Source organism: Protobothrops mucrosquamatus, unplaced genomic scaffold (assembly GCF_001527695.2).
Source record: "Protobothrops mucrosquamatus isolate PMUCROS unplaced genomic scaffold, P.Mucros_1.0 scaffold_3, whole genome shotgun sequence".
Lineage (NCBI taxonomy): Eukaryota > Metazoa > Chordata > Lepidosauria > Squamata > Viperidae > Protobothrops > Protobothrops mucrosquamatus.
This window is the reverse complement of record NW_015386079.1, coordinates 296,296-311,230: the sequence shown is the minus strand read 5'-3', so window position 1 is coordinate 311,230 and position 14,935 is coordinate 296,296. Positions and strand designations below refer to the sequence as shown.

Genomic DNA, 14,935 nt, shown 5'->3' with positions numbered 1-14,935 from the left:
TCAACCCATGAATATCCAGGAAGAATTCTTGTGAGAACGGATCCCATACTGCTCAGACTGAACATGAGTTACTCACTTGGAGCACAAAGCCATCCCCATAAATCTTAAGACAGCTGCTATCTATCTTTTGTAGCCTAACAGGCAAGCAAAATCAGGCTGTTTATTGAACCAGTGGCTATAGGCTGTAGTTTGAGATTGCAAACTCTATTGAATTGATTAGTACCAAGTGTCCCAACAGCAAATGGGATTGCAGATATAACGCACAGCTTCAATTTGGATGTGGGCTACTACCATTATAATACATGCAAACTATGAATATATATACTGTCTGCAAAATATATTCATATATTAAAAAAGGGTGTTTGAAAAATCATTTCACAAAGTATTATAGCAGCTATGTGTGACCTGAATGTTAGAAGTGAACTTCAACAGTCTAAATAGAAGCACACTGGTTGTGCACGTGGAGGGTAACACTGAACTGACAAATGTTTGGCCATTGAACATACTTCAGCCTTCAGTTTAAACACATAAATGAACTATATTTAAAATGTTGCCTATAGGAAAGAAAACATTGGTCATTCATCTCTGGTAAGCTTCCTTTTATATGATAAAACCTTCTTCAATGAAACTGTTATACCTGTTGCTTCACTCTAATACGTGAATCTGCTGCATTGGGTAACCAGTATTCTTGCAAAATCTTTACATTACATAAGAATTAAATACAGTAAGAAAATGGATTTGAGTAAGAACAAAACAATAGTTGCAAAAACATAGTATTGTAGTTTCTAAAATATTTTATATGTTAAAAATACAGCAAAAATATGTTTTGTTCAAAGAGGAAAAAATATACTGCATGACATCACTGGTCTTGATTTTCTTGAGAGTTGCTCATGGCTTCATAGTATTTCAATGGAGTAACATCAATTTGGCAACCATAATACTGCCACTTCAGTTTCAGTCATTTATTAAAGCCAGGATCATACTATAAAAAGTGAAAAGACAGACCGTGTCAAAAGGTGTAAAGCTTGAAATAAACTGATTGCTCTTTGAAATTTATGTCAGCAAAACTATCACTGCTTCTAAAGGGACAGAAAAGAGTATTTTTAATAAAATTCAAAATCTATGAAACTACAGTTCCTATTGAAGTAAAGTGGCATATAATCAATTAGATTTCGTAGTTTAAAAAAGTATCCCCATCAGATGCAGAAAATGTAGCCTAAACAGAAAGTTAACAGTTTGGGATATTTTATACTACACTGCAATGATAAAAAATAACATTGCTTCCACTAAGGCTCTTCCAAAGAGTTAAACCACATTAAAATTATAACAAACTATTCTAATAGGAATCTTAAGAATAGCTTTACTAATCTCAAAATGCAAGCTTTGAAACCTACCTGTAAAGATACATGAAGAAACAAAGGAGATGAAAACCAAGCTTTATCATAGCCTCCTTCATGTGTGATTTTAGCTGCCCTCTGTTATGGATTTCTGTAGGGTCAAATACTCCCATGTTTCCACTGGGAACCATAATACACCTGAAATGGTTTCAGGAAAATTGTTTCATTACCAATTGTGTGCCAGCCCAATAGATTAATGATCTCCGTATCAAAAAAGACAAAACATGCAAAATAAAGTGAACTGAATTGGTGGCTGAGTTCTTTCCAACAATACATCATAATGTTAAAAGTGTTGCATAAGGGTTTCAGAAGAATGAAACAAAAATAGATCATTTGAGCTTCATTTGAAAAGTTTTAAATTCCAGTAGCAGCAATGCTAGGAGAAATCGCTTCTTTTCTGCATTTTTCAGCAATTTCTGCAGGGCTCCATCTAGCATTACTCAAATACACCCTGCTTTTGCAACTTCCTTTGTACTCAACATGTATCCCAAAACTGTTCAATACGTGTCTGCCAAGCCTTTGAAGCCGTAAATAGCAGGACAGACAAATGCCTTTGTGCAGTGGAGGTGCATTACTGGCATTAATCAAAAGATCTTTCAAATCTGATGCCAGCCTCTGTTTTCTCCAATATATATGAATGTCTGAATTTGCCATGTTAAAATTAACATGCAGTTTTCAATCAATCTTAAAATAATCTTTTAAAGCTTGGGCACTGTTTAGAAATGGTGAGCTCATTAGCATAAAATTTGTTAAAATATTTGACTTATTAAACAAATTATACATTTAAATGACTGACTTTCTGTTCAATATATTGCATTAGAAATAAATATATGCATAAAAAACTTGAGATACTTAAAACAATATCCTATGCTTTTTTATTTGCTTACTAAATGTAAAATGACTCAGCCCAGTCAATTCAAAGTAGAAATATTACATTTTTTTTCTTCCAGGACACCCACATCAAAGAAATTAATAATACCTTGATTTGCTTCAAAAGTGCTATACTCAAGCATTATTATGAGGCTACATACATGAGACCTTAATGCATCTTATATAAATCCTAAATTTGAAGTATTGCCAAAATTGAAAAATAAAAATAAGTATATTTATTAGAGGCAAATTTAAGCCTGGGCTGTAATTTGCAAACAAACTCTTAAAAGGAATTCAATTTTCTTCTTTTTTCCTTTAGGTGAAAGCAAAGTTGATAAAATTCCAAAAGTACTTGTTCATGCCATCTGAACATTCAAGATATATATATGTACTTCGTTAGATTTACATATATCCTGCCTTCCCAGGATTGTTTTTACCATCCAAAACCACTCTATGAACGAGGTTGAGATGAGAGACTGGTTCACGATCTTCCAGTAACTTTTACAGCTAAGCAGAGCTGAATCTAAATATTTCCAGTACTGGTTCAATGCTTAACTTCTAATTACTACATTACTAGGTATTTTTTGCACCAGCAAATAATGATGCTTGCTCCTGGCAAAGTACAAACGTGGCTTTATACTATTTACTTCTCAGGATGGGGTGAAAAATGAGTTTTGAGTAAGATTAATGATGATTAGATTTTCACATGATCATGCTCAAAGTCAGTTTTTAAACTTAACACTTTTAACAACAATGTAGTGAGAATATGCCCATATACTTGTGAAAAGGAAAGTCTAGTATATCTATTGTTGGTGTTATTCAAAATTTGTGCTGAAATCCAATGAGAAAGGAAAAGTAATAATTACGTTTCTCTCACTTCCTGCTGACATGGCTGGACTAGTAAGTGATTGAAGAAGGCAGAGTTTATAAAAATATTCATTAAAAGAAAAACAATATGAGCAACATCATGTAATTCTTAAGTCACCAAAATAATGGTCTTACCTGTATATGTTCCACGTTGCCACAGGAAAATTGAGAAGGAAGATGAACCAGTGCAGTGAAATAAGCATTAATACAGTGACAATGGTATGGCCGATCAATTCAGGGATCACCCACTAGAAAGATTTTTAAAACAATTTAAAAGGTAAAAACCGTTATAAAGATTCTGCAGGAAGCTTCTACCAGCAAGTTGACAAGGGCTGCAAAACTGTTATTTCATTAAAAAGAATCAGTAATTGATCTCTACCAGATGTTTCAGATATAAATTGTAAATGTAATTACAAAGCAGCAATTTACAAAATAAGGATTTCTTTCTAGGATACCATCAGAAATTTTGAAATACTTTACGAGAACCTGATCAGCATTTCTAATATCAATAAGGAATACGAGCAAGCAACAGTTTCGAGTTAAATCCTATATATTCAACAGTTCTGGATAAACCAAAATGCTAGTACCAGGTTTATGTATTTCAACCTAATTTTCAAATTAGCTTTATTTTTCATGATTGAGAATTTGCTACCCATCAATCTGAAATCTTGCGTCAAGATGGTACTATAAAAAGGGTGAGTATAGACATTTGGCATAGGCTAGCAATGGATTCTAATCCGCACAAGGTTAAATAAAATAATTTATAAAGATTTCTTATTCCAGACAATTCAAATGTGACTGACGATAAACTAGTAGATAAGAATAGGGAAAGGCAAGCAGAAAAGAATATCTTCTGAGAGCAAGCTACACATAAAACACTGGGATGCTGCAAGAGGAGAAGATTATACATAGTCAGCATTCAGCAAAGTATATGAAACACTGAAGGGAAAAAAATGAGATAGGGGAATAAATAGAGGCTGGTCTGAAAATCTAATACTATTATGCAGACAATTCAGATTCTAGTATTAGGCCTCCAAGATTATTTCTTGTTTTTTGTATTAAGAAAACTATGCTAAGGAAGCAATTCTAGGTTCACTGTTGTCCCTCTCTGAATTAACAATACAGGCAGTCCTTGATTTAAGACTAAGTAAAGTGGTTAAAGTAAGTAGCACCCAATTTTATGAACTTTTTGCCATGGTTGTTAAATTATGCAGTTGTTAAGCAAATCTGGCTTCCTCCATTAACTTTGTCAGAATCCAGCTGGGAATGGTGATCACATTACTCCCGGGATGCTACAACTGTTGTAAGTACATGCCATTTGCCAAGTGCCCAAATTTTAATCATGACCATGAGGATGCTGCAACTATCATAAGTGCAAGGACAGGTTGAAAGTCACTGTTTTTAGTGCCATTATAACTTAGAACAATCGCTAAACAAATGGCTGTCAGTCAAGGACCACCTGCAGAAAGGAGATAATATTTTTTGAAAACTTAAAACAGTGCAAACAATCTAATGCTGGATATAAATTTGAACTACAAGTTCCGCAATATTTTGGTAATGAAGCTGATGGGTTAATACAAAATCTCTGAAGAAACTAACTTAACTACTACTGCTCTAGAAAGACATTAACTACTACTGCTCTAGAAAGACATTGTCCAAAGCACTCTTTAGTGAGTTTATGAATTACATATAATCACAATATGCCTTCCAACTCCCATCAGAGTAGTCCTATGCTTGCCAATCTTACTGAGTATAACAGTAGTTATTCTCAGATGGTACTAGAACTACAGTCTATATATATTCTTATATGCCTAGAAATAGGAATTGCCAATGTCCCCAAAGAACCTATCATTGGACTATGTTGGTTTGCATATTCTACTTACTAAACAAAACAGAGCCCCCTGGAGAAAACTAAAATATCCCTCAAATCAGTAACTAATATAGAAGCCATTCTCTGGCAACATACATTTTACAGTTGAGGCCAATAGTACAATATTTGTAAAAAAAATTGCATTTACTACATTACTGTATTAACAATAATACAACATTTAAAATAATTAAAGAGAGAAAGAAAAACAACTTACTTTATTTAGTTTTGAGCAGCAAGATCTGGCATTAATGTAATCACATTCCAAATCTGATAGTGTAATTATCTGATGATCAAGATAAGAACAACTATTATGTCAGCTATACCCCTGCCTCTTCTAAATAAGAATTAAACTATTTGTGCAAATTGTAAATAGCACCATAAGGAGATTTTGTATAAAACTCAGCAAGCAGGCCTCCAGCTTAGGACTTCCAGAAAGAAAGCATTTTGCAAAAGATATAGACAACAGCAGAATCCATACCCCTGCTACCTGTGACTTCATTCAATGCCACCCAAATTCCAAACTGGAATATGCACAATATAGATGTAGCTGTTCACTCATTTCCCAAGCAGCTTGTTTTGTGACTTTAAAATTTGAGTAAGTATGGTAGAACTTCTGCTGGCGCAAAAGCACAGTCACTTACTGATCTGATTCAGACGTTGCCCCTCCCCCATTAAGGCAAGTTTCCCATTATCAATACGAATATTTGAGTTCAAATTCTCCCCCCTTCTTTTCATCATGTATTTATTTTAGTTTATTATAGCCACCCAACTCCAATGGACTCTGAAGAGGGTACAAAACCAATTGCCCTCATAAAAACCGGTGTGGGGTGTGGGGTGGGGGAATCTACCACACAGCCTGGACTAAAACAATCTAAAAATGACACAAATCAAAACACACCCACCCAATACAACACATTAATCCCAGGCCTGGGACCAAAGCCAGATTTTAAGAGCTTTTCAGAACCTTAAGGGAGGATGCCGTCCTCTGAGGGGCTGCTGTTTCAGACAGGGGGGGCTATGATAGAGAAGGTACACTTCCTCAGTCCCCTTAATAGAGTGCACCCACTCTGCTGGGACATATTTTATGGGTAGAAACGATTGAAGATAAGCAGTCCCTCAGATATCCAGGTTCCATGCCATACAGGGGTTGATAGATAACCGTATCTTGAATTGCACTGGGAAGTCAATTGCCAACTGGCTGTGCAGTAAAAAGTTAAAACATTTACTTCAAGATTTAAAGCAGTGGTTCTCAACCTTTTTAATGCCGCGACCCCCAACCGGTCGTAAGTCGAGGACTAAACCGGTCGTAAGTCGAGGACTAAACCGGTCGTAAGTCGAGGACTAAACCGGTCGTAAGTCAAGGACTACCCAACCGGTCGTAAGTCGAGGACTTTCCCTGCCCGGGAGCGCCGCGCATGCGTGGTTCCGCCCCCTGCGCCGGCCGAGGCGTAGCTGGCAAGTGGCAGAGACGGAGCAGGCCGACCACCAGCTGGCCCAGCTCAAGGGAGGTAAGGCACCCGCCGGAAAAGGGGAAAAAAAATGGCGGACAGCCTTGCTTGGCGACCCCCGTGAAATGGTTGATCGACCCCAAATGGGGTCGCGACCCATAGGTTGAGAACCGCTGATTTAAAGTAACCAGAATTTGCTAATGTCTGAATTTGGAGAACCTGAGCTATTTAAAATCTAACAAGCACAATTTGAACCCACTGTTGGATACTCATTGTTCAAAGAAACATTTGTTGAAAGCAAAAAATTCTAAGGTTTAAACTTCAGGGCAAAATGTGGACTGGGCGTTCATAAAAAATGTGACGTAATATGTAGGCTTATCATCCATTTCCATAAGAAATTATGGTTTTCTGATACATAGATATCAGGTCATTAGAATTTTATGTTGAGCAACAGCAGAGATATCCTTTTAAAATTTTGGAACAGGAGCCTAACACAAGCCACCATCAAATATGCTGCCCAAGACCAAAGTCAATTGGTGTAAGACTTATTTAACAGAATAATAGAGCTGGAAGGGACTTTAGAGGTCATCTAGTCCAACCGCCTGATCAAGCAGGAGACTCTACCATTTCAGACAAATGGTTGTCCAGTCTCTTCTTAAAAACCTCCAATGTTGGAGCACCCATAACTTCTGGAAGCAAGTTGTTCCACTAATTAATTGTTCTGTCAGGAAAATTTTCCTTATTACTAAATTACTTCTACTAATATTTCATGTGATCTTGATTCTATCCCTCTGTTAATACATCCTAGAACTGCATTTATAGTATTATAAAAGAATATTATATTATAATATTACAGTATTATATAGTATTTATAGTATTATGCCTCACAGATGAAATGATGCACACATTTTGGCATATCAAATTTTGCTACATGTACAGTATGTTGGTATATATGTAATATATATTTTTTATACAAATGGATAAACCTACCTGCATATTATGCCACATTTTTATGACTGCCCAGTCCACATACTATAAATAACCTTTTGTTGCTCTTTAAAGTTTTACAAAATCCTCTAATTCCCAAATAAACTGTAGCAAAATTTTATTCATGAAATTAAAAAAAATCTGTTGAAGAGCTTCTTTTAGAAAATTTCTAATGACAACATAAAAAAGTTTTATAATTTTCAGGATAATTTAAGTGCTTGGAAAGGTATCTAAAATACATGTTTAAAAACTGTCCCTTCGTATATCCTATATGAAATAACCACCGAAGTGTTTATACAATAGTCAGAATGATAAAAGATCATAATGTACAGATTTAATTCTAAGCACACGCATCTATCAGTACTGTGAAACTTCATCGCAATTCTACATATCTTAATCCATATTAATTAATCTGTCACAATCAGGTCAACAGAGGTCAATTTGGGGAAATATGTTGTTTCAAGTGGAAAACTAAAAAGTATCATTGAATAGAACAGACCCCAAGCAATAAGCTTTACACTCCAAAGAATGCATTACACAATATCACAATAACTGGGGTTTGTGCAAACTTTAAGACGGGAGGGTGTATTACATACACTGGAGATAAGTCTTACATTTAAGCAGGAACCAGGCTTTTTGCCATATCCAAACAGAATGTAACCAGAAAAGTTGAATGGTAGACCAAACAATCTAGTGAACAAATTATCAAAAGAGAATGAAGCACTGTATCTTTCTTCTATAGCCAATCTAAAAAATGTCCTTCTTGTTCATCTTGTCCGCTGCAACCAATGCAGAATACAAGGCTTTCAACCTGCTTCTACAAGACCTCGACAACATGTAATCAACCCACTGCAAAAAATATAGCTAGGGGACGGGGATTTGTAAAAGGCTGGTGCAGTTGTATTTTTGACAAGATATCTAGCTAAGTAAGAAACAGGACACGCCATGCCCAACCTGTGCAGGTTCTGGACATAGGGAAAGCATGCTTTAGAGCAGTGGTTCTCAACCTGTGGGTCGGGACCCCATTTGGGGTCGATTGACCATTTCACGGGGGTCGCCAAGCAAGGCTGTCCGCCATTTTTTTTGTCCGCCATTTTTTTTGTCTGCTATTTTTTTCCCCCTTTTCCGGTGGGTGCCTTACCTCCCTTGGGCTGGGCCAGCTGGTGGTCGGCCTGCTCCGTCTCTGCCGCTTGCCAGCTACGCCTCGGCCGGCGCAGGGGGCGGAACCACACATGCGTGGCGCTCCCGGGCAGGGAAAGTCCTCGACTTACGACCAGTTGGGTAGTCCTCGACTTATGACCGGTTTAGTCCTCGACTTACGACCGGTTGGGGTCGCGACATTAAAAAGGTTGAGAACCACTGCTTTAGAGTCCGTATAGCTCTGAGATAGATCCTGCCTTCCCTTCCCTTGGCCATGCCTTCGATTCCTCTCACTCCCCCCGAGAAGCCCAACCTTTCTTCCAATCGCGCCTCCTAAGGCTCAGCCTCGAAAAGCCGCTTCTCTCTCGCTTTCCCCAACCAACGCTCGTTGCTGCTGGGCCCCGCGCTCTTACGCCGCCGCCGCCGCCGCTGCTACCCCTGCCCCAGCCAGACCGCCATTAACGCCCCCGCCTCAGCCAGTCCCCTCAACTGCAGACCGGAGGAAAGAGCCGAAGAGGCGGTCGCCAGCGCTTTCGGGCTCCCAGCCCCCCCTCGCCCAAACCAATGAAGAGGATACAAAGTAAACAGAAAGGAAAATCAGGGCGCAGCAATCAATGAGCGAAAAAATGAACACCATCGACTCCATCGTGCTGCGGAAATTGCCGCCCTGCCCGTCCTCTCGGCCGCCGTACAGCGCCCCGCCTCTCTAGTCCGTTCGCGGCTGCCGGAGCAGAGCTTCCGCCTCTTCTTTCAAGTTCCTGTGATTTGTCCCTATTATACATTTCTTTGGAAAAGATTGCTTCGCACGGCACGCTGGGACTTGAAGTCCCTCTGTAGGCGTCTAAAGGAGGCGCCCGTTCTCTCGAAACCCACAGAAATTACGGGTAAACTGGACAAGAACATCCGAGAGAACTACAAAACATGGGCTTCTGTGACTTAGACTCTTTTTTTTTAGGCGTCTAAGAAAGTGCCTGTGTAGAAATACGAAGGAATTGCCTGCTGCCTATTTTTCCACCCCTCTGTACTGAAACGTGACCATTTATCTCCTAGATAATCATAGTCCATCGTTTAGTCAGTGAGACGGCCTGAAAAACCTCGCTGCTGCCAGTACATTTAGGCTTTTTAAAGGCAGCCTTAGCTGGGGTCCTACTTTAGTCCGGAAAAACTTTGCCTGCAAGAAAGGAGGAATTTGCACGTGGGAAACTGCGATGCGGAATCGGGGAGGAAATCACCCTTTTGGAGGGGATCCCAGACTGAAACAGCGAGTTAAACAGGTGATTTCGCCGTTCTTGTACCGTTCCTATTTGGCTTTGTCGTGATGAGCAGCCGCCCCTGTATAAGAGGCAGGTTACGGTTGAATCCCATCTTCTTTTCCATAGCGGGCTTAGGACACGAAATGAAGAAGTTTCCTCGTGAGTGTAACCGTTAGTTTAATTTGTACACCGTCCGACTCCCAGTGCTGTTGGCGGTTCACAAAAGAACACGGAAAACTATAAAATAATATAGTTATAAAAAAAAAAAGGGAGGAAGGATGACAAAATCGGGCAGCAACTCAGCCATGCCCTTCCGAGCCAAAGATCTGGGTGAAGAGCCAGGCCTTCAAGGCCCTCCGAAATGCCTGTAGGCGAGACTCCCTCCCCCGGTCATCCCAGAGGGCCAGCACTGCGACAAGGTATACTTCTGGGGTCGCAATACGTGGCATTGTTTAATCGAAAGAACCTGAAGCCAACCCTACTGGAAGGAAGCTTAGAGGAGATAGGAATCCCTCAAGTAAGTGGACCTTTATGGTATGCTCGACTTATAGCCACAATTGAGCCCAAAATTTATGTTAAGTGAGTTTTACCTCATTTTAGACCAGTGGTTCTCAACCTTTTTAATGCCGTGACCCCAACCCCTCAACTAAACCGGTCGTAAGTCGAGGACTACCCAACCGGTCGTAAGTCGAGGACTTTCCCTGCCCGGGAGTGCCGTGCATGCGTGGTTCCACCCCCTGCGCCGGCCGAGGCGTGGCTGGCAAGCGGCAGAGACGGAGCAGGCCGACCACCAGCTGGCCCAGCCCAAGGGAGGTAAGGCACCCGCCGGAAAGGGGAAAACAATGGCAGACAAAAAAAATGGCGGACAGCCTTGCTTGGCGACCCCCGTGAAATGGTCGATCGACCCCAAATGGGGTCCCGACCCATAGGTTGAGAACCACTGTTTTAGACCTTACTTGCCATAGTTGTTAAGTGAATCACTGTTATTAAGGTAGGAACATGGTTGTTAAGCGAATCTGGCATTCCCGTTGACTTTGCTTGTCAGAAAGTTGCAAAAGGTGATCGCATGACTGCAGGACATGGCAACCATCATAAATATAAACCAGTTGCCAAGCAGCTGAATTTGATCACATGACCATAGGGACGCTGCAGTGGTTGTAAGTAAAAAAATGGTCATCATTCACTTTTTTCAGTGCTGTTGTAACTTTGAATGATCACTAAATGGATGGTTATAAATAGAGGAGTGTCTGTATTGAGTTTTATCGATAATGACTAGCACTTTCAATTGTCTTAAAAGCAAACTGACAAGCAGTGCAGCTCACAATGCAAAAATGTTACATGGGCATATCATAGCATCCCCATCAGTGCTTGTGCTGCCGTATTCTGATCAAAGCATTTGTATGGTTTTCAAGGGTAGAGCACTTTGCAGAAGTCAAGTTGCAAGGCGACCAAGCTGTGAATGACTATCTGAAACGTTTCCCAAACTGGGAAGGCTTTTAAAGGGTTTGAATACACCCATGAGAAATAGGTTTATTATGGGTTGTTAATTCTTCCTCAGAGTAGGGTTAACATGCTTCCAAATTCCATTTGTGAGCACTCCATAAGTATTATTCTGGCAACCATGACAAATGAAATGCTGGCTAAGATGGGCGTTGAGTTGATTTGAAAGAGCTGCTCTTATTTGTACATATTAAGTTAAAGGACTGGTTAATGACCAGTTAACAGCAACCCTATCCTCTATTAGTCAAGACTCCTCAAACACTTAGACTAGGTCAAAAATTTGGTGTTTGGCTTCATTATAAATTCTGCTTTATGTAATGCCAACATGGCATCAGTTCCAGGTTTGATATTTTGATAAAGAATATATAAAGCTTTAGCTTTTTGAGGGGAGAAGACAAAGTGTATCATGGAAATATAGCCATAATACGGGTGGTCCTCCTACAATTGGGACTGGCAACTCCTAAGTGACATGGTTATTGAGTGAGACATTATATGACCCTGATGGAGTTACAGTCTCATTTCTGCTACAGTTGTTAAGCAAGATATTATATAACCCTAATTTGCAATTTTACTGCCAGCTTTTCTTTTGACTCGGCTTGTCAAAAGTGAGCCATGGCCAAGGGACCTGTGACAATCATAATCACTTATTGTTTATGAAGCAACCAAATCTCGATCGCATGACCATGGGATATTGCAATGCTCATAATTACTCATTGGTTACAAAGCAACCAAATCTCAATAATGTGACCATAGGGATACGATACTGAGACACTTGTAAAGTTAGTTTTTCAGTGCAATATCTTTGAATGGCCGCTAAACGGGGACAATTAGGTTTTAATCTTGTGGAAGCGCAATCAGTTGTTATTTATTTGACAAATTGGTTTAGCACAATGTATGAGTAATGGATAGTGTTATCTTAATCCCTGACAATGTTATTGTTCTGTGACATATCTTGAGGTAACTAAATTTCAGAAGATTACTTCAGCAAATTGGTTTTTGAATTATTAAAATGTAGAAGGTTGATTACATATTCCATAGTATTGGATTTAGTTTTTTTGCTTCACAAGTAAATTAAGATACTATTCTTGGGGATGTGATTATTGTTTCCACTTGAATTCTTACCCAAGGAAAGGACTAAAATCTTTGACCAGAATCTTTTGACTGGATTCTTACTGTTGTAACTCAATACATGCATCTATTCATTTCATATATAATGCCATTCCTACTATTTTATTTATTTCTGAATAAATTATATTCTTTAGTTCTTGGATCCCACCTCTGACTTTCATCCTACCAAATTTCAGTAATGCCTGCTATGTCACACTTACCTACCTGCGTTAAGTCTTCCAGTTCTTCCTGGTTTTTCCCCCCTATACTCTATTTTACCATCTCCATGTTCTTTTGATGAACAAATAGTAACAAAAGTCACTTTCCTATTAGATCATCTCTAGGAGGTTGATTCCTTATATATACTCCTCTGATGCTATATCCCGACTAGGTCAACAGCAAGCAATGCTCCAGTCAGTTACCATTTAGTAGCATAATGTGCATTCACAACTCTTAGGAAACAGCAGAATCATTCAGTTAGCAGTCTCCTCTACCTTGATTCTTCCATTCTGTTCTTCCTACTCTTCCTTTGTTCACTTGCTTGTCCTGCCAAATTCCACTAGTTTGCTCACTCAGAGAGCTCAGTAATTTGAAAAGAAAGAAAAATCAGTATGGCCATCCTTCACTAGATTTATTTACAATTAAATATTCTGGTTTGCCTTTGAAAACTCATAAAGGAACATTTGAAGAAAATGCTGTTGGTTATTCTTGAATACCGTTGCATGCAAAAGTTGTCTGTGGCAATTTGATATTATTTGCTTAATTTAATTCTCACAATGTTGCAAAATTAATATACACTTAATAGTCCATTATCTGGACAAAAACTTGATCTTGCAATCAAAAGCTGCTAAATGGGGATCTGGTAAATTAAGATTCTACTTTAATCTCTTTGCTTTTAAAAACCAGTGTAGATACTTGCAGTGCTGCATCTATTTTAAATTGTTCACATATGATTTTATGCTAATATTATTTTTCATATTGTAAAGAATTGTATGTATCTTTAAATATGCTAACTTAGTTATATTTATTACAGTATCTAAACAGTAATAAATGTGGCCAGTACGTTAACACTGAAATTCTAGCAGCAGAACTACGGAAAATATATAGGTGAGTAGTAAGAGATTTAATACTTTACATTTTCTATGAAAGGGGCAGTGGAGTAGTGCATGTATAATAATAAATGGCATAATAATTAAACTTGTAAAGGGCTTAATGATCTTCTCTATTTCTTACATTGTGTACTGCAAGAATGAAATCAATACAGATATACAAACATAAGTGATAAGAATAAGTATACAAAGCACATAAAGAATCAATAGCAAGCAAAACAAATTAGAAGCATGAAAGAAGAGAAAGGGAAATACAACAAAAACCCTAGCCCTAATTATTTACTACATCTCTCTATATCTTTAAAACCATTCTTGCTATACCATGTTTATATATTAATTCTTGCATTGTCTTTTGTTCTTTACGTCCTTCTTTCAGCATAGGATTAATGTTAGGATTAGTCTAATCTCTTCAAGCAGAAGCTGCAGATGACCAAACCTGGATAATTTACACAGTATAATATAATATTTATTCTAATATGTATTTGAATGTATTTATTGGTCTTTTTTTTTTACTCTGACATTGGTAATTATGCATTAGGGTACTTTTCCTTATGATGCTTGCATTAGGCTTCTACATTGAAAATGAGGTATACAAAGAAATATTCACTGTGGCTTTTAAAATTGATTTTCAGTGCTGATTATGGACGAAGAAAAAGAAATGCCTTTAGAATACAGGTTGAGAAAGGTATGTTTGTTAATATTGTATTTGAAGTGAAATTAGGCCATACAAGCTAGCTTATGTAAGTAATGTAAAATATCTTGGAGAAAGAGAAAGAAAGAAGGTGTATATGAACTTGGTCATGTGAGAAGAACCAGCTAGCTTTAATATTTTAGATTGTGTTCTTAATTTAAGACCAATATCTTTGAATACTCTAATCTGTCTAGTGCTGGCTGTTGGTTGTATTCTGTACAAAATATAATTTGATTCTTGTTTCATATATGAGCAAGTTATTATTATTATTTTTTTTATTAAAAGTTTTATAGAAATTACAATATAAACCCCCATACCCACCCCAAAACCCCTCCCTCCCCCTCCCCCACTTCCCAGAGCTGAACACAGGGTTACAAATATAATAAAATCTATCTAACATTAACCAACTATTTAAATAACCAAGTCCATAATGCGTTTTAACTCCCCTTTAACATAAATTTAAACAAAATTAAACACAATAATAGACCTATTCATAACTAGGGTTGCCAGGTGTCCACTATTTGAGTGGACAGTCCACTTTTTTCACATTATGTTCACTATTTTTTTTCACAAAATAGTGGACATTTTTTTTATTCAAAAGCTTTATGATGAAATGGTACGTAATCTAAAGCTGTACAGTCTACTTTTTTTACTACTTAACCCCCCCCCCCCCGCTTGTCCGCTATTTTTTGGAAG

At 38.1% G+C, this 14,935-nt stretch overlaps 2 protein-coding genes across 2 annotated transcripts in view; one reads left to right on the top strand and one right to left on the bottom strand.

Annotated features, from left to right (window-relative positions):
• Positions 1 to 339: 339 nt before the first annotated feature.
• CNIH4 (cornichon family AMPA receptor auxiliary protein 4) lies at positions 340 to 9,292 on the bottom strand. The gene is made up of 5 exons (XM_015825060.1): positions 9,157 to 9,292; positions 5,219 to 5,287; positions 3,270 to 3,382; positions 1,395 to 1,535; positions 340 to 982 (listed from the first exon to the last, which is right to left on the bottom strand). Exons 1-5 carry the CDS (start codon positions 9,223 to 9,225, stop codon positions 955 to 957), a joined length of 420 nt encoding a protein of 139 aa, XP_015680546.1. The 5' UTR covers positions 9,226 to 9,292; the 3' UTR covers positions 340 to 954.
• Positions 9,293 to 9,453: 161 nt separating this feature from the next.
• NVL (nuclear VCP like) overlaps positions 9,454 to 14,935 on the top strand; it is a 56,041-nt gene continuing 50,559 nt past the window's right edge. Inside the window, exons 1-3 of the mRNA XM_015823979.1 lie at positions 9,454 to 9,853; positions 13,473 to 13,546; positions 14,181 to 14,233. Of these exons, the coding sequence (XP_015679465.1) occupies positions 9,788 to 9,853; positions 13,473 to 13,546; positions 14,181 to 14,233 (193 nt within the window). The 5' untranslated portion in view covers positions 9,454 to 9,787. The remainder of the gene's footprint in view (positions 9,854 to 13,472; positions 13,547 to 14,180; positions 14,234 to 14,935) is intronic.